The sequence below is a fragment of the Nesoenas mayeri genome, assembly GCF_963082525.1.
Source record: "Nesoenas mayeri genome assembly, chromosome: 2".
Classification (NCBI taxonomy): domain Eukaryota; kingdom Metazoa; phylum Chordata; class Aves; order Columbiformes; family Columbidae; genus Nesoenas; species Nesoenas mayeri.
The window spans coordinates 134914552-134928477 of NC_137543.1; the positions used below are offsets into that span (position 1 = coordinate 134914552).

At 37.6% G+C, this 13926-nt stretch overlaps 1 protein-coding gene across 1 annotated transcript in view; it reads left to right on the top strand.

Moving 5' to 3' along the window:
- The window catches only part of VWDE (von Willebrand factor D and EGF domains), a gene marked incomplete at both ends in the record, with an annotated part of 38937 nt that extends 25414 nt beyond the window's left edge, over positions 1 to 13523 (top strand). The window contains 17 exons of the mRNA XM_080364207.1: positions 48 to 203; positions 1040 to 1144; positions 1531 to 1645; positions 3497 to 3747; positions 3868 to 4087; positions 4635 to 4772; positions 5338 to 5400; positions 6939 to 7616; positions 7943 to 8038; positions 8124 to 8219; positions 8804 to 8899; positions 10124 to 10219; positions 10556 to 10651; positions 11110 to 11205; positions 11305 to 11400; positions 12700 to 12795; positions 13363 to 13523. Coding sequence (XP_080220333.1) covers positions 48 to 203; positions 1040 to 1144; positions 1531 to 1645; positions 3497 to 3747; positions 3868 to 4087; positions 4635 to 4772; positions 5338 to 5400; positions 6939 to 7616; positions 7943 to 8038; positions 8124 to 8219; positions 8804 to 8899; positions 10124 to 10219; positions 10556 to 10651; positions 11110 to 11205; positions 11305 to 11400; positions 12700 to 12795; positions 13363 to 13523 — 2655 coding nt within the window. The remainder of the gene's footprint in view (positions 1 to 47; positions 204 to 1039; positions 1145 to 1530; positions 1646 to 3496; positions 3748 to 3867; positions 4088 to 4634; positions 4773 to 5337; positions 5401 to 6938; positions 7617 to 7942; positions 8039 to 8123; positions 8220 to 8803; positions 8900 to 10123; positions 10220 to 10555; positions 10652 to 11109; positions 11206 to 11304; positions 11401 to 12699; positions 12796 to 13362) is intronic.
- Positions 13524 to 13926: the final 403 nt, after the last annotated feature.

Below are 13926 nucleotides of genomic sequence, written 5' to 3' on the forward strand. Positions count from 1 at the left end.
TCATAATGCATTTAACTGAAAAACAGATTCTCTCCCTTAACATTTAGTATAGGGATAGCCAATGGATTCCTGGAGAAGCTCTGAGTATGCCAGCTGCCTTCCAAAATGCCAGGACTGTCAGCTGCCAGTTACCAAATGATGACCAGCAGTCTGATGTCATGGATCTGGTTGATGATAAACCCATTGCCAGGTGGCAAATAAAGGTACTCGCAGAAATTTAAAATATTCATTTACAAGTATTCCTGATAAGATGAAAATATATTACATAGATATCCTATCTAGTGGTACTCTCTTTCCCTGAAAAGAAGACCTACCCTGAAAATAAGTCATAACATGATTTTTCAGTATTTTTGAGGATGCTCAAAATATAAGCCCTACTCCAAAAATAAGCCCCTATTAGAGTTCATTTAAAAAGTCAATTTAAATAGTGTCTAGGCATCTGTACATGTAAAAAGGTAATAGGTTTTGGAACAAAAATTAATATAAGACCCTGTCTTATTTTTGGTGAAATAGGGTAGTAAGGGTGGAACTCAGCTTGCTTAACTTGGGGTTTCAGTTTCTTCACCTAATCTTAAGTGTTGAGTGCCATTTGAGAGTGCTCTCTTGAAAAGGGACTGATAGATATACATGACCTACAGAGACACATATTCTTCAAGAGTAGAAGTTAAAGGTCAGGTAGTTACCCAAAAGCATTTCAAATGACATTAGACACATTTATGGGAAAATTGAGTTAAGCCTGGTCTCAACATGTGAATCTCTGTGTGAAGCAGATACCTGAGATCTCATGCAGATTGAATCAATAAGGTCAATAGAGCCTAGACAGTATTCAGTTTACCCTAAAGTAGACACATACATGTGGTTGGTCAAATATCTGTTTAGTCTTATTAACAGAATTGATTAGATTTCTGCTGGCTATTGTAAGGGTTTAAACGGCTAAATGTAGGTGTCTACCAGGAAATTGAATATTATGCTAGCAGTCCACATTGGTGTTACATTGATATCTGTATGGATTAATCCATTTTTACTATACGTCTTGCAGATTTCTAATGATGGATTCACTTATAGCAACTCTAAAACACTGATATTATATGATGGAGCCTGTCAGATGTGTGAACCACAGGAGTCTGGTTTATGTACGTTAAAGGTAAATATTTAATTACTCTCTACGTTTATTATGACAACATGTATTTTTTTCAAGCAGAAGAAAAATCTAGAAAAATCAGCAGAACATACCCTGTTCTCATTTCCAACAGGGATTTTCCATGCATAGAAATGATAAGCACAGAAAGAGAAGCTGGAATGAGGCAATTTTGAAGGGGAAAAAAAAAAAAAAAAGAGAAAAAGAAAAGCACTTTGTGTAATTACCAAATAAAACCAAATATGCTGTTAATTGTTTAGGTTTAAAAACAACTTAAGTTGCTTAGTGGTAGGGATTAATAGACTGGATTTTATTTTATGCTTTACAAATTCGTCCAGATTTACTGTTTGGTAACCAAAAATTAAACAATCGCATTGTCATTTCTCTAAAAGGAGAAAACGTGCAACATAGATGGACTCTGTTACGGTGAAGGTGACACAAATCCAACCAGTCCTTGCTTACTCTGCAGACCTGACATATCAAAGTTAACATGGTCAGTTGTTGAAAGTAAGTTCTAAAGAGGTGGTTTTGTTTTTTTTTTAATAGCAAGAAGTTGAAAATCTACTATTTTTTTTTAAATGTATGGAAATAGTGAAGTTTTAAGTTTAACTATTTAAGTGTTTCATTTAAAGCTCAGTACCCACTACTTCAGCTTGTAATTTGATCTTGTTTTTCATTTGACATTCCTCCTAATTTCTGAAAATGATATTTTGTTTTCTGAACATAAATGTAAAAGTAAGGCTTCCCTGCACCCTGTAGACATCACAAATAACTAATGAAAATTAACCACTTTCAGCCTAGTTAGCACTTTGCAGTCTTTTGATATTTGGCACAGCTACATCCACAATGTTTGTCTTCAACATTTATGTATAAAAGATATTTTCCAGCAAAGGACTCAGATTCTAAGAAGAACAGAGGAAACTGACTTAAATGCATGTCTTATTTATTAACCACTTAATATTTGGACATAATTCACATTGATGGCATAGATACTTGAAAGTATAGCCAAGGCTGTCTTAGTCCAGTTAGGAACCTCACTATGGAAAGAAGACCACAATCTAGATTCTTCCTTCTCCATAGTACAAAGTTCTAGCTTAGAAGTTTTAGCTCTTCTGGCTCAGATCTTGGCCTTCGGATATACAAATCACATTGGTCCCTTCGCCAAATGGGATGTCTCTTGGGGCTTTGTTAGTAGCCATCCAGCCTCCTCCATCAACCCAAGTCTGTAACATCTCAAATACAAGAGTTCTGTCGGTGTTTTCATGGGTGAACGTGCCAGCAAGACTCAGTCAGGATTGGGAAGAGTCCTGCATGAGTGGGACTTTGCTGCCTGTCTTGCTGAATCTTTTCCTAGTTCAAACTTGTACCAAAAGCCAAGGTAGCTATACCTGTTCTGAAAGAATGAAAAATTAATGAAACGAAACTCATCCAGCAGTCAGGAAGTCAAGGGATTTCCTTCCATATTACAGCCATGAACCAGAATTCCATATTGTCAAAGTCAGAAACGAGTAAACCAGAGGCAATTCCCCAAAACAAGGAACAACCTCTTTTCAAGATTGGATGACATTAGGAACAGGGTGTGAGAATTGAACTGGTGGGACATGGATTACCGCTTCTTTTCCCTCCATGGTTTCTGCCACAGTGCTGGGGTTCCTGCTTGAAGTGATCACTGAAACCCAAAATTTAGCAATTTCAATCACCTTCCTATGTCCCAGCTTCAAAACCTATGCTCTCCTCGGGGCTTCTGCTTCTCTCATTCACAGAAATTCTCCTGGTGCTGGGGTTGTTTTTGTTTGTTTGTTTTCACCTGATGCCTCTAGAAATCTAGTTACTCATGCCAGATTGGTTATAGCTCAACAGTGCAGGCATCTAAGTATCTTACCAGTAGGTTGTTGTGTGGTTGAAATCCTTCTGAGGAACAGTGAGTGAATGACTTCTTCAATCACCTCATGCACAGTTTTGCCAAGATAGTCACTGCAGCTCATTCTCAAGTATTGCTCCTCAATATCTGTTCATTTCTCGAAGGAAACAGCAATCACCTCTGAATTTTTTGGCTTTCTATACTTCGATCTGCAAATTCTCTCTGTGTAGTTAAAATATAGTGTTTAAATTCAATAAATTCTGAGTTCTTTCTATCTATAGATGCAATGCATCGTTACAAGGTTTTGGGTAGTATAAATAATGCCTTGGTTACGTTGTTACAGTTACAGTGTGTTTTTCCTGTGCCATTCAAATGACATCAGACTTTAAGAGAAATAATTACATGTGACTTCCATAGTAGAAATATATGCTCCTTTTAAATTTTTATCCATATGTTGCAACTTTTGCTTAAAAGAGAAAATATCTCCTTTGTTACAGACAACCAGCCTCCAGTGCTTGAAACTTTTCAGGGTATGCTACAGACTTTTTATGGAGAAGATTTAGTGTATCAGTTTTTGGCTTCAGATCCAGAGGGCTCTGCTATTCATTTCACTTTGGATTCTGGTCCAGAAGGTGCCAGTCTTTCCCCATCAGGTCTACTTTTGTGGAAAGCTGTGTCAATGAATCCCCATAAATTAACATTTTCTTTGACAGATGACTGCAATGCAAAGACTAAGGTAGAAATAGAGGTAATGAATATTACAGTAAAATGACACATACAATTAAGATGTTTAAGATATTTAATTACAAAACTAATTGCTAATTCATTTAAAAAAAGAAAAAAACATCTTATTTGGCATGTCTTGTAGGTCAGTGTAAAATCGTGTGATTGCCTAAATAATGGCTCATGTGTGACAAACATTAATTTCCCACCTGGAAATGGAAGATATCTTTGTGTGTGTGTGGCTGGATTTGAAGGTGATCTCTGTCAAGTGAATACTGATGACTGTAAACTTAACCAGTGTGGTATTGGCAGATGTGTGGATGGAATAAACAGCTATTACTGTGAATGTCCACCTGAACTTCAAGGTAAATTGCTACTTTATCGACACATATTTGTCATGTCTATTGATAAACAAGTGTTTTTAATTTTATGTCTACATATTTTTAAAATTTTTTGTTGTAAATAGCTTACTGTTGAGTATGAAGAAATTTTATGATCTTGTGATAAAATTATGTGATGTACTTCATGATTTGTATTGCATGAATAGAATAGATGTTTATATTATGAAAGCAAATTTCCATTGTTTGCAGAGGTAAACTCAGCAACATGGTGAAACTTGGAAGTGATGAGTTTGGTTGTGGTGTGATTCCTCCTATGCCTACAAATAAACACGTAGTCTCCACAGCCCATCTTCTCCATACTCTGCAACAAGCAAGATACTTGATGTAAGATGAAAACACATGAATAGCAAAAGTCAGCTGTACTTATTAGATGTACTGAAATACTTTGTTGCACTTGATAGATGCCCTTTTTGTATTTCAGTAGCTGCATACATTCCATTTTTATCTTTTATAAACATGCTATCAAAGTCTAGTGACACAATATTAAAAAAAATTCTGCATTTCAATGCAGGGAAAAACTGTCAAGATGATGTAGACGAATGTGTATCCAGTCCTTGCTTCCCTGGAGTATTTTGCTTCAATACTTTCGGTTCATACTATTGTGGTCCATGCCCAAGTAATCTACAGGGAGATGGGAAGTCATGTTATGGTAAAATTATTTGTTTTTCAGAAGAATGCTATTATCTTTTCATTCAGATAAAATTGCACTTTATGTTTCTAACAGTAACTTAGCACTCTTTTCCGTAGTTGGCAAAACAGGACTGTGGCTCTGACTGTTGATGACTGAGATAGAATCTCAGTTGGTGACATCAAACTGCACTGGGTCATATAGTTGTAAAACACTTTTTCAGGTGTCTAGAAAAAACAGATACAAACTACCCCAGTTCTTTTATATCAGAGTAGAATACAATGAAAAGTAATTTTTTCTGCATTATTTTCATAATATGAGCAGTTATTGACAAAATATTTTTCTATTACATTGCTTAACGTGGAAATCTTGACCCAGATCAAGGCACTTGCCACATAAGATGTCCAATTATTTATTTACAATGCAATTACTGAATAACTCGTATTTTTAAAATACTCTATTGAAAACTTTTAAGAAACATTTTTTACCCTTTGAGTTATTTTTATGTACTAAAACTTTAACTCTGTAATTTATTTGCAGTTGAAGCAAAAGTAACTACTAATGTACCTTTGTGTCTTGTGTTTAGAAAGTTTTGAAGATGCCAATGTTGAAAGAAAGGATACCACAGGAGAAACTGGAGGGAATAAAGGTGATTTTTTTTCCTGAAGAAAATGGAATTTCTGATTAACATATTGATAAGGATATAGCTGGCAAATAAAGGTTCTAGTCAGTTTTATGTTATTCACTTGAATTTTTCAGTTTGACTCAATTAAATTAATTACTGAGGCTGTATTCTGATCTGAAAAATGAGCCTGAAATGTCAGTATCAACAAATCCCTTAGGTCAGTCAAGTAATTTTATTGACAGTGTGATATATGACTTTCTTATTGTTGCCTTTTGTTTTTGTGATTAACCACTGACATGAAATAGGTAACATGGGGATAGGGACATCTGTTATATGAGATAAGCAAAAGTTTATGGCATTAAGTTGAATGCCATTTTCCTACTTTAACTCAAAGCAAAGGTGAAGGATATGGCAAGTGAACATTTGAATTCTGAAACTCTGTACACACCGTTTTTTGGCATTTCCAACCCTGTGCCTGGTGGGTTTTTTTGCAGGAAATTCTCTTGTGTCTTTTCCCTTTATCTCTGAATTGTTAGTGGGGCAGAAGGAAAACTCTCTCGCTTCGCTGCCAGTGCTGGATGATTCTTCATTGCTGCAAAACGGTTTGCTTTTGAGCAGTTGGAGACAGCACTCTGTAATAAGATTCAGGAAAGTTTAACCTTTTGAAGACCATTTTCTAGCACCATTCTAAATGGGGTTAGTGACAGAGCTTAAGTTAGGTTTGGTAATGTCCTCCAGTTTCATTCCACCTCTGCCCCGTAATGCTAAAAGCACGTATACAGCATTCTGCCATTCTGAGATAACAGTGCCGTACTCCTTCCCACAACCCACCAGACCACCAGCTTTTCCTGGGCAGAATATTATGAACGTTTCATTCACTTTGTGCTCCTTTCAATCAGGAGACTGAGTCAGTCTCTGTTTATAAAACACATGAAATATCCTACTAATAAAACTCATGCAGAAACTTTAAGAAAGCTGATGAAAAAGTTTGGAGACTAAAACATGGTAATACTTTTGCTACAAGGTGGTGAATTACTCACCTAAAATACTGTACATGGTGTATCAGTAAGTATAAGCATGTATATATTTTTGATTAAATATCTGCTTGTAGACTCTAGGCTTATTACTAGCACTTAGACACACTGGTGAACCATAAGCAGTATCTTTTATTTAAACTGTTTCATTTACCTAGTTGGAAGCAGTATACAGAGCTGGGAACTTGCTCTGACAGTGAAGCTGTTTATTGACACAGTAGGGGAAAAATCTGCTGTCTGCCTCATAAATATGGTGCTTTCTCCTTATCTTCCAGCCATGAAAAGGCCATGGTGAGGGTGGGAAAGGACATAGCCAGAATACCTTAATCTCCTCCAGTTCTGCTAGTTAGGACTTAGGTTCTACTGCATATGTGCATTCTGATGTAGCACGTGGAGGGACTTCCTGAAGCACAGAATGAATGGGCTGTACATTTTTTCTCTTCAGAAGATATTACCCACCTTCAGAAGGAAAAAAATAGTCTCTAATAGTCGCATACTTTTTCCCCCTTTCTTTCTAACATTTTGTAGATTTTCAACATTCATCCTTTGAGAAGGTTTTTAGCATCTCAGGTTATATTCCCGGTTCTACAGATGTCCCTGGGAGATTTATTTCTACAGAAATGGTCAGTAGCAGCACTCCACCAGCCTCCACAGCAAAAATAATCACTGCTTGGAAGTCACTTAATTCTCAGAGAAGTGCTTCTGTACAACCTGTTCCTGGAAACACTGCTCATGCTCTCAGCACCATCAGTGGTCAGCTTCCTAACACTGAAGAGAGTTCTTCAGTACGTGCTGCGGTGACTGCATCTTCAAGGAGCCATGCTGTGCCACCCGAGAAGAAAGCAAAGGCACAAGTTGAGGCCTACAGCTACTTAGAGCCCAGCAGGAAGACTTGTAGCAGCAGAACAAATACAAACAAAGGGCTTTCTTTGCCAAGCAAAGTGTTCAGAGGTGGAAATAATACTCAGAGAGTTCAGCACCTATCAGTCAAGCATAAAGCGAGTCCTTTGCCTTTTGTCCGTGTTGAAGTCACTGTCGCACCAAAAATGCCTCCTGAAGAACTGAGTGAAGCAGTGATTCCTGGAGCAGTAACCTGCAGCGATTTACCCTGTTTTCCTGGCGTACCTTGTGAACCAAGTCAGGACGGAAGCGTCAAGTGCGGTCGTTGTCCTTATGGTTATTACGGAGATGGCTTCACTTGCAGAGGTATTACAAATAACTGCACTAAGTGCTTTGCAGAAAGGAATCTTACGACATCTTTATAACTTGAAAGTACATTGTGTAATCAATGAAATGCATAGAGTATCAAATTTTCTAATTTTCATTATTAATATTGGCGTAGCCTGCAGGCTTTTAGTTGCATGGATGCACTTAAAAATATTTTTTTGATGTGTCTCAGGCTCCCCAGTTACGGGCAGGGACCTAATGGATTTTGTGTGATCTGGTTTATGATGTTTGGTAAGACACAGTTGTGCTGAAATGCCACCTTCATTTTGCTTATTTCTTTCTTTGCTTTCTTGATTGCCTTTCAGCAAGATGTAGACAAACATGTGGCAAAAATATGGAGTGTGTGGCACCCAATATTTGCAGATGCAAGCCTGGTTATGCTGGTTATAACTGTCAGGCTGGTGAGTATGGCATTTTGATTTAGCCTGTGGTAACTCATATCCACAGATTAATGATTTGAAGATCATTGTTGATTTTTTTGCACAGCACTATGCAGACCTGATTGCAAAAACCATGGGAAGTGCATTAAGCCCAATGTCTGTGAATGTCTACCAGGTTACAGTGGCTCTACTTGTGAGGAAGGTAAATAGAATATTTTTAACTTTTGAATCCATAAATACCCCAGTGATGCTGTAAATAGAATAACTTCCATGACTGTTCATTCTGACAGCAAAGAGGTATGTTCATTTTACTTATGGATTAACAGATCTCTTTGAGCTACATGTTGGTATATACCCTACTTTTTTTTTTAATATATACATATATATATATATCTATATATACATATATATATATATATCTCCTGCAAATGGTGCTTGTGATCAGATATTCCTAAATCTAGCTTTCACAGTAAGTGGAGGAGTTCAGCAGTGAATGTAGATACCACTAAGTTAAACACTCCCAGAGAGTGTGAAGTCTTGTTTGGAAACTGTCTCAGATTTCTTCAGGTGGCCACCTCTGTTGGGACTCTGTGTACTCTGTTGGAATTACGTTCTTCTTGTTACTTATTCTTGTAAAAAGGCATTGCATACATCTCCTTATTTTATTTCCAGTTCTTTGCTCACTGTCAATTATTAACATTTCCCTTATTAACATTTCTAAAGCATTACTTAACCATGCATCTTTTTAGAGGTGATTTCTTGAACAACATAATTCTGTATCTGCAGCACATTGTAATCCACCCTGTCAAAATGGAGGGACATGCTTGGCCAGAAATCTCTGCACCTGCTCATATGGTTTTGTGGGACCAAGATGTGACACAAGTAAGCGAAAAAACATGACAGAAGAATATAGATCATTTCTCCTGTTCTTCAGGAGCAAGAAAGGAAATTATGGTTTAAATTTTTGATGCACTCTGTCTGATGCTAGCAAATGACATAATAACTGTGCCTCTTTGAAGGCGCCAATACTTGAGCTTTTTGAACATCAGTTAGATAGTGTTGGCATGTACCTTTGAAAATATACGGTACCATAGAAATTGCAAATAGTTTATTATTTATGATTCATGGACATGGAAACATTGACCACATTGCGCGTGATACTACCTTCAGAACAAACATGGATGTTTAATATGTACTTCCAGCTTTTTAACTTCTATCATCTTAAAATGTCTAGGTGCTGAGGTACATTCAGAAGTTGGTGTCAGTGAATGATGGGCCAGAAAAGCTGGGATACAGGAAAACTGCATTCAGAATCATATTATGGGATTATTTTTTTTTTTTTGTCATCTGGCATGCAAATTTGCAAATTTGCTGTGATCGCAGCTGAAAAATTGGAATTAGTTAGTCTCACATAAATTCTCTTTTACATATCAAATTCTACGTGCCACAATTTGGCAACTTGAAATTTTGGGCAGATTTCATACTGGTAATTTCTATCATTCAGACGGTCCAAATGTAGACGTGCTGTTGATATGTCATTCACTTGAACGTGCCACTGTATTCACCCCGAACTGAAGAAGTCCTTTGTTAGTCTCCTCCTCAAACTCCTGGACTCTTCCTTCTCAGTTTTTCTTGTTCTAGCTTCAATTGTGACACAAAAAAAAATGCTGCTCTTTGTTAAGCAATACTAAAGAGAATGAGATGTTGTCCTGAAGAAGTGATTAATGTTTTTCCACAGCTATGACATTTTAATGTCTTTGCTTGTTTGTCTCCTGATGCTGTGCATGCAGCTGCACTTGCTGAAGTGATGAAGGACACTTGAGTGAAATTTTTTTGAGTCCATCAAATTTTCTAGTTCTTTAAACACTGAATATAACCAGCCCGTGGATAATTACATGGAAAGAAGTTTTATTTACCTTCATAGTCTGGTGCTGGCTTTTTACAGCTTTGAGATTGGATTAGTTTATTCAGCAATTTATCTTCAACTAAGCAAGTTGTATGTTATTTCCAGTGTTAATATTTGGGAAAGAACTGAAAAACAAATCAAGCATAATTTTTAACATATTTCTTTCTCCCTTTGTTTTTGCCCGACTTCTTGTATGGTAGTGGTTTGCAACAGACACTGTGAAAATGGTGGTGAATGTCTTACTCCAGACATCTGCCAATGTAAACCTGGGTGGTACGGACCTACATGCAGCACAGGTAACACTCTTGCAACTTTCATGTTTCTGGGAGAGCGTCTATGGGACCTCCTGTAGCTTGAAATTTGGAACCAGATGGCTCAAACGCCAGTGAAGGGTGGCTGCTGACTGCCATAGAGCCCCCGCATTCCCTTGTATCTGCATGTTAGTTCTGCTGCTGACAACATCTCTAGACGGTCTAATATGGATCCCAAGATTCTGGGTAGACTTTAAGTGAATGGTGCTACCTTGCAGTTGTCTTAGGTGTTTAATGCCTGTCCTTGCAACAGAAGCACTTGTTTTATAGACTTCATGTGGTTTGTCATGCTTCCTACTCTTCCTGACCCTGTTTCTACAGCGATGTGTGACCCTGTGTGTCGCAATGGTGGCTCCTGTACTAAGCCAGATGTTTGCCTCTGTCCACGTGGATTCTTTGGTGCCCAGTGTCAGAATGGTAATATTTTTTCCCTCTCCCCCCTTTGCTGAGAAAATCTGTGAGCAAACATTGTTATCTTCAGACACAAAATCCACAGTCAATTTACATACTGGTATGAAACAGATTACATTATGTTTTAGATTTTTTCCCTGATTAGTTAATGTGCAAGGAGAAGGAAGACTGTAAATGTGCCTTATCTTCCACTCAACGTTTGAGGAGTGTTTGTATAGTCTGCATTGTATAGTCTGGTTACTCATGTTCACATACAGTTGCCAACCTTGACCCCTTTTTATCTGATTTTTGTATTTACTATTGACATAGGCACCAATACACATTAACATAATTTTTACTGACAGACTTGATATCTGTGTGTGTGCTATCAGAATTTTAGTGTTTCACTCTTGTTTCTTAGAAGGATATCTCAAAGGGAAACAAAATGCAAATTACAGCCTTTTTCTCCTGTTTATATTTTCTAGCTGTCTGCAGCCCTCCTTGTAAGAATGGTGGTCACTGCATGAGAAACAATGTCTGTGCTTGTCCTGATGGGTACACAGGCAGAAGATGTGAAAAAGGTAAGCCAATGTTAAAATCTTTCCAGCATTTGAAAGTAACCGATAAATTATTCTGTAATCAGTTAAATGTTTTAAACAGCAAGTGTTTTTTATTTTAAGGTGTCTGTGAGCCAAGGTGCATGAATGGAGGAAGGTGTGTAGGGCCTGACCTTTGCTCTTGTCCTTCAGGATGGAGAGGAAAAAGATGTAACACACGTAAGTATTTTTCAGTTAACACGACAACCATACCTTAAAAGTAATATATGTCTAAAGGACAACTATGTCCACACAAGTAGTATCAAGTTAGTGCCAAAGACCTCAAGAATATACACTCATTGAAAAAATAATGCTCCAGAACTTGGCAGCAAAATTTAGGGTGAAGAACTAACACCATGCAGTTCTTAGGCTAAATCATGAGACCAAAATTTCTTTTAAATTCTTCCAAATAGTATTTGTTTCTTTCTTAATTCATCTCTAAATAAGAAGCATCTGTATTTCTGAATACATAAAACTGTGAAGACCTGACTCAGTGAAGTGAAAGAATTTAAATTTGTGCTGTAGGACATAAAGCAGATATGTTATAATAGAAAAAGAACTACAGCAAAAGATTGGAAAACTGTGGACACATAGTGGAAAATGATTGGAATAGAAGATGCAATGGGCACAAGCTCTTTAGGAAAGGTAGGAATAGGACTGTGATGGTAGCACAGCTGTGGGTCACATTGTATCTTAATGAAGATATTGATGGGGCATAAATAAAAGGAAGCAGCATGGATAAATGCATGAAAATCAGCATGAGGATGGGTGGTAGAAATCCAAGAGATAAAGCATTAGTGTCTGTCATAGTACTCACCCAAGGCTTAGATATTATTAATAATATGGCCAATGAGCTCCATAATGTCATGATGGAAAAACAATTTTTCCAGTATTAATTTCTGTAATTGATGGAAAGTTTTATTGAAAAAAAAGTATTACTGATATTGACAGAGGTGAGATATTCTTGGACACTGTGGAAGAGAGATTTGATTGTCAAATAGTCAGTTAACCAATGAGAAATCATAGGGTTTTAGATTATGGCTTAATAAGCAGGGAAGAATGTGCAGAAAAATGAGTCATAGAAAATAACTCTGGATCTAACGTTCATGAATTCACTGTGTGTTAAATTGCATGACAGACAAAAGACCTCTCACTAAGGTGTGAGTTTTAGAATGGTAGGTTGGGAAAAAACAAAGCTGTGTAGTGGTGCTTTGGTGCTGACTCAATTCAGTGTTTCAGGCTTTTCTATCAATCTGTGATGCATCAGAACATCTCAATGCATGCTGTGGCTGCAGGGCTTTATGTTGCCTCTGGTTGCTTCTCTTCTTTAATATCCTGTTGATCTTGGATATTCAGTGAATATGATGCGACTGTTGTGTATGGAAAGCACTCAACCTCTCGTGCGCACTCTGAAGTGTAAATAATAAGTACAAGTAATCACTTGGGATGTAACCAAACTTTGTGATGATGTCTGTGCAGCAATCTGTCTTCAGGAATGTAAGAATGGTGGCGAGTGCATTGGACCGAGTACATGTCATTGTCCTCTGCAGTGGGAAGGAATCCAGTGTCAAACACGTAAGAATGACGTGACCTGTAAACCTTTTGCTTCAGCACAGTTAAGACTGCTTCAGCAATATATAGTGCCTGGAAGTCCTGCACCTTGGTGGTATTTTGACACAAATCTGTGTCAAAGGCAGGATAAACTACCGGTAGAGATGCCTCTGCCGTTCTGAAGCCCTCCAGAACACAGTGGTCATCTGGGACCATGGCAGTATGTGGTGGCTTGCTCTAACACCATACACTGCTGCAACAGCCCTGAGAGGCCATTGCAATAACTTGAAATAGTAGGTGTTTTAAAAAAACCACCTGTACTCCTGTCCCTGTCTCAGATTCATTCATGCCCTCAGCATGTTCCCATGTTAAATCTGTATCAAAGCATAAGGGGGATGGAATGGGCATAAGAACATTGTTGGTTCTATGTGACTTTGAAGTCTTCTTACTCTGAGGGTGTTTCCCTGTGAAAATATCTACCATGTTCTCAGCTCTTATAAGCAGGCAGAATAAATATATAGCTAGTAGCCACTTTTCCTTCATCAGGTTGTTTTCATGAATAAAGCAATGTATGTGCCTCTCTGATTTTAGCTGTGTGCAACCAGAAGTGTCTGTTTGGAGGCAAGTGTGTATTGCCCAACGTCTGCTCTTGTCGTCCTGGTTATACTGGAGTCCTCTGTGGGAAGAAAATTCAGGTAATTGTAGAGTCAAGACACCATCACAGATACAGCGATTTAGGAGCCATTTTCTAGTCAATCCTTGTCCAGTGAAGCAGCATGAAAACACCAGATGTGTTTGTCCACTTTCTTCCTTTCAGTCTCCAGTAAGGGAAAGTTAATAAAATTCCTGAGGGCTATTCCAGTAATTTATAGGCTCTAATACTTACCAAATTGTTCTCAACACCTGAACTAAATTTCCTTTATTTCAAATTAAGCTGATTATTTCTTGTCATTCCCTGAGTGGCTGCTGTAGGAATTGGTAACTGTTCTCTTAGTAATAACCACTATTCTCTTTTCTGGCCCCATTTTGGGGAAGAGTACCCACTGCTGACTTTCTTAGCTTGGATAGGGTCCTATCTTAGCTTGGATAGCCCTATCAAGCCCTTTTTCAACTAACAGACAACCCTGTTACTCAGTTCATCCCTGTTTTATATAA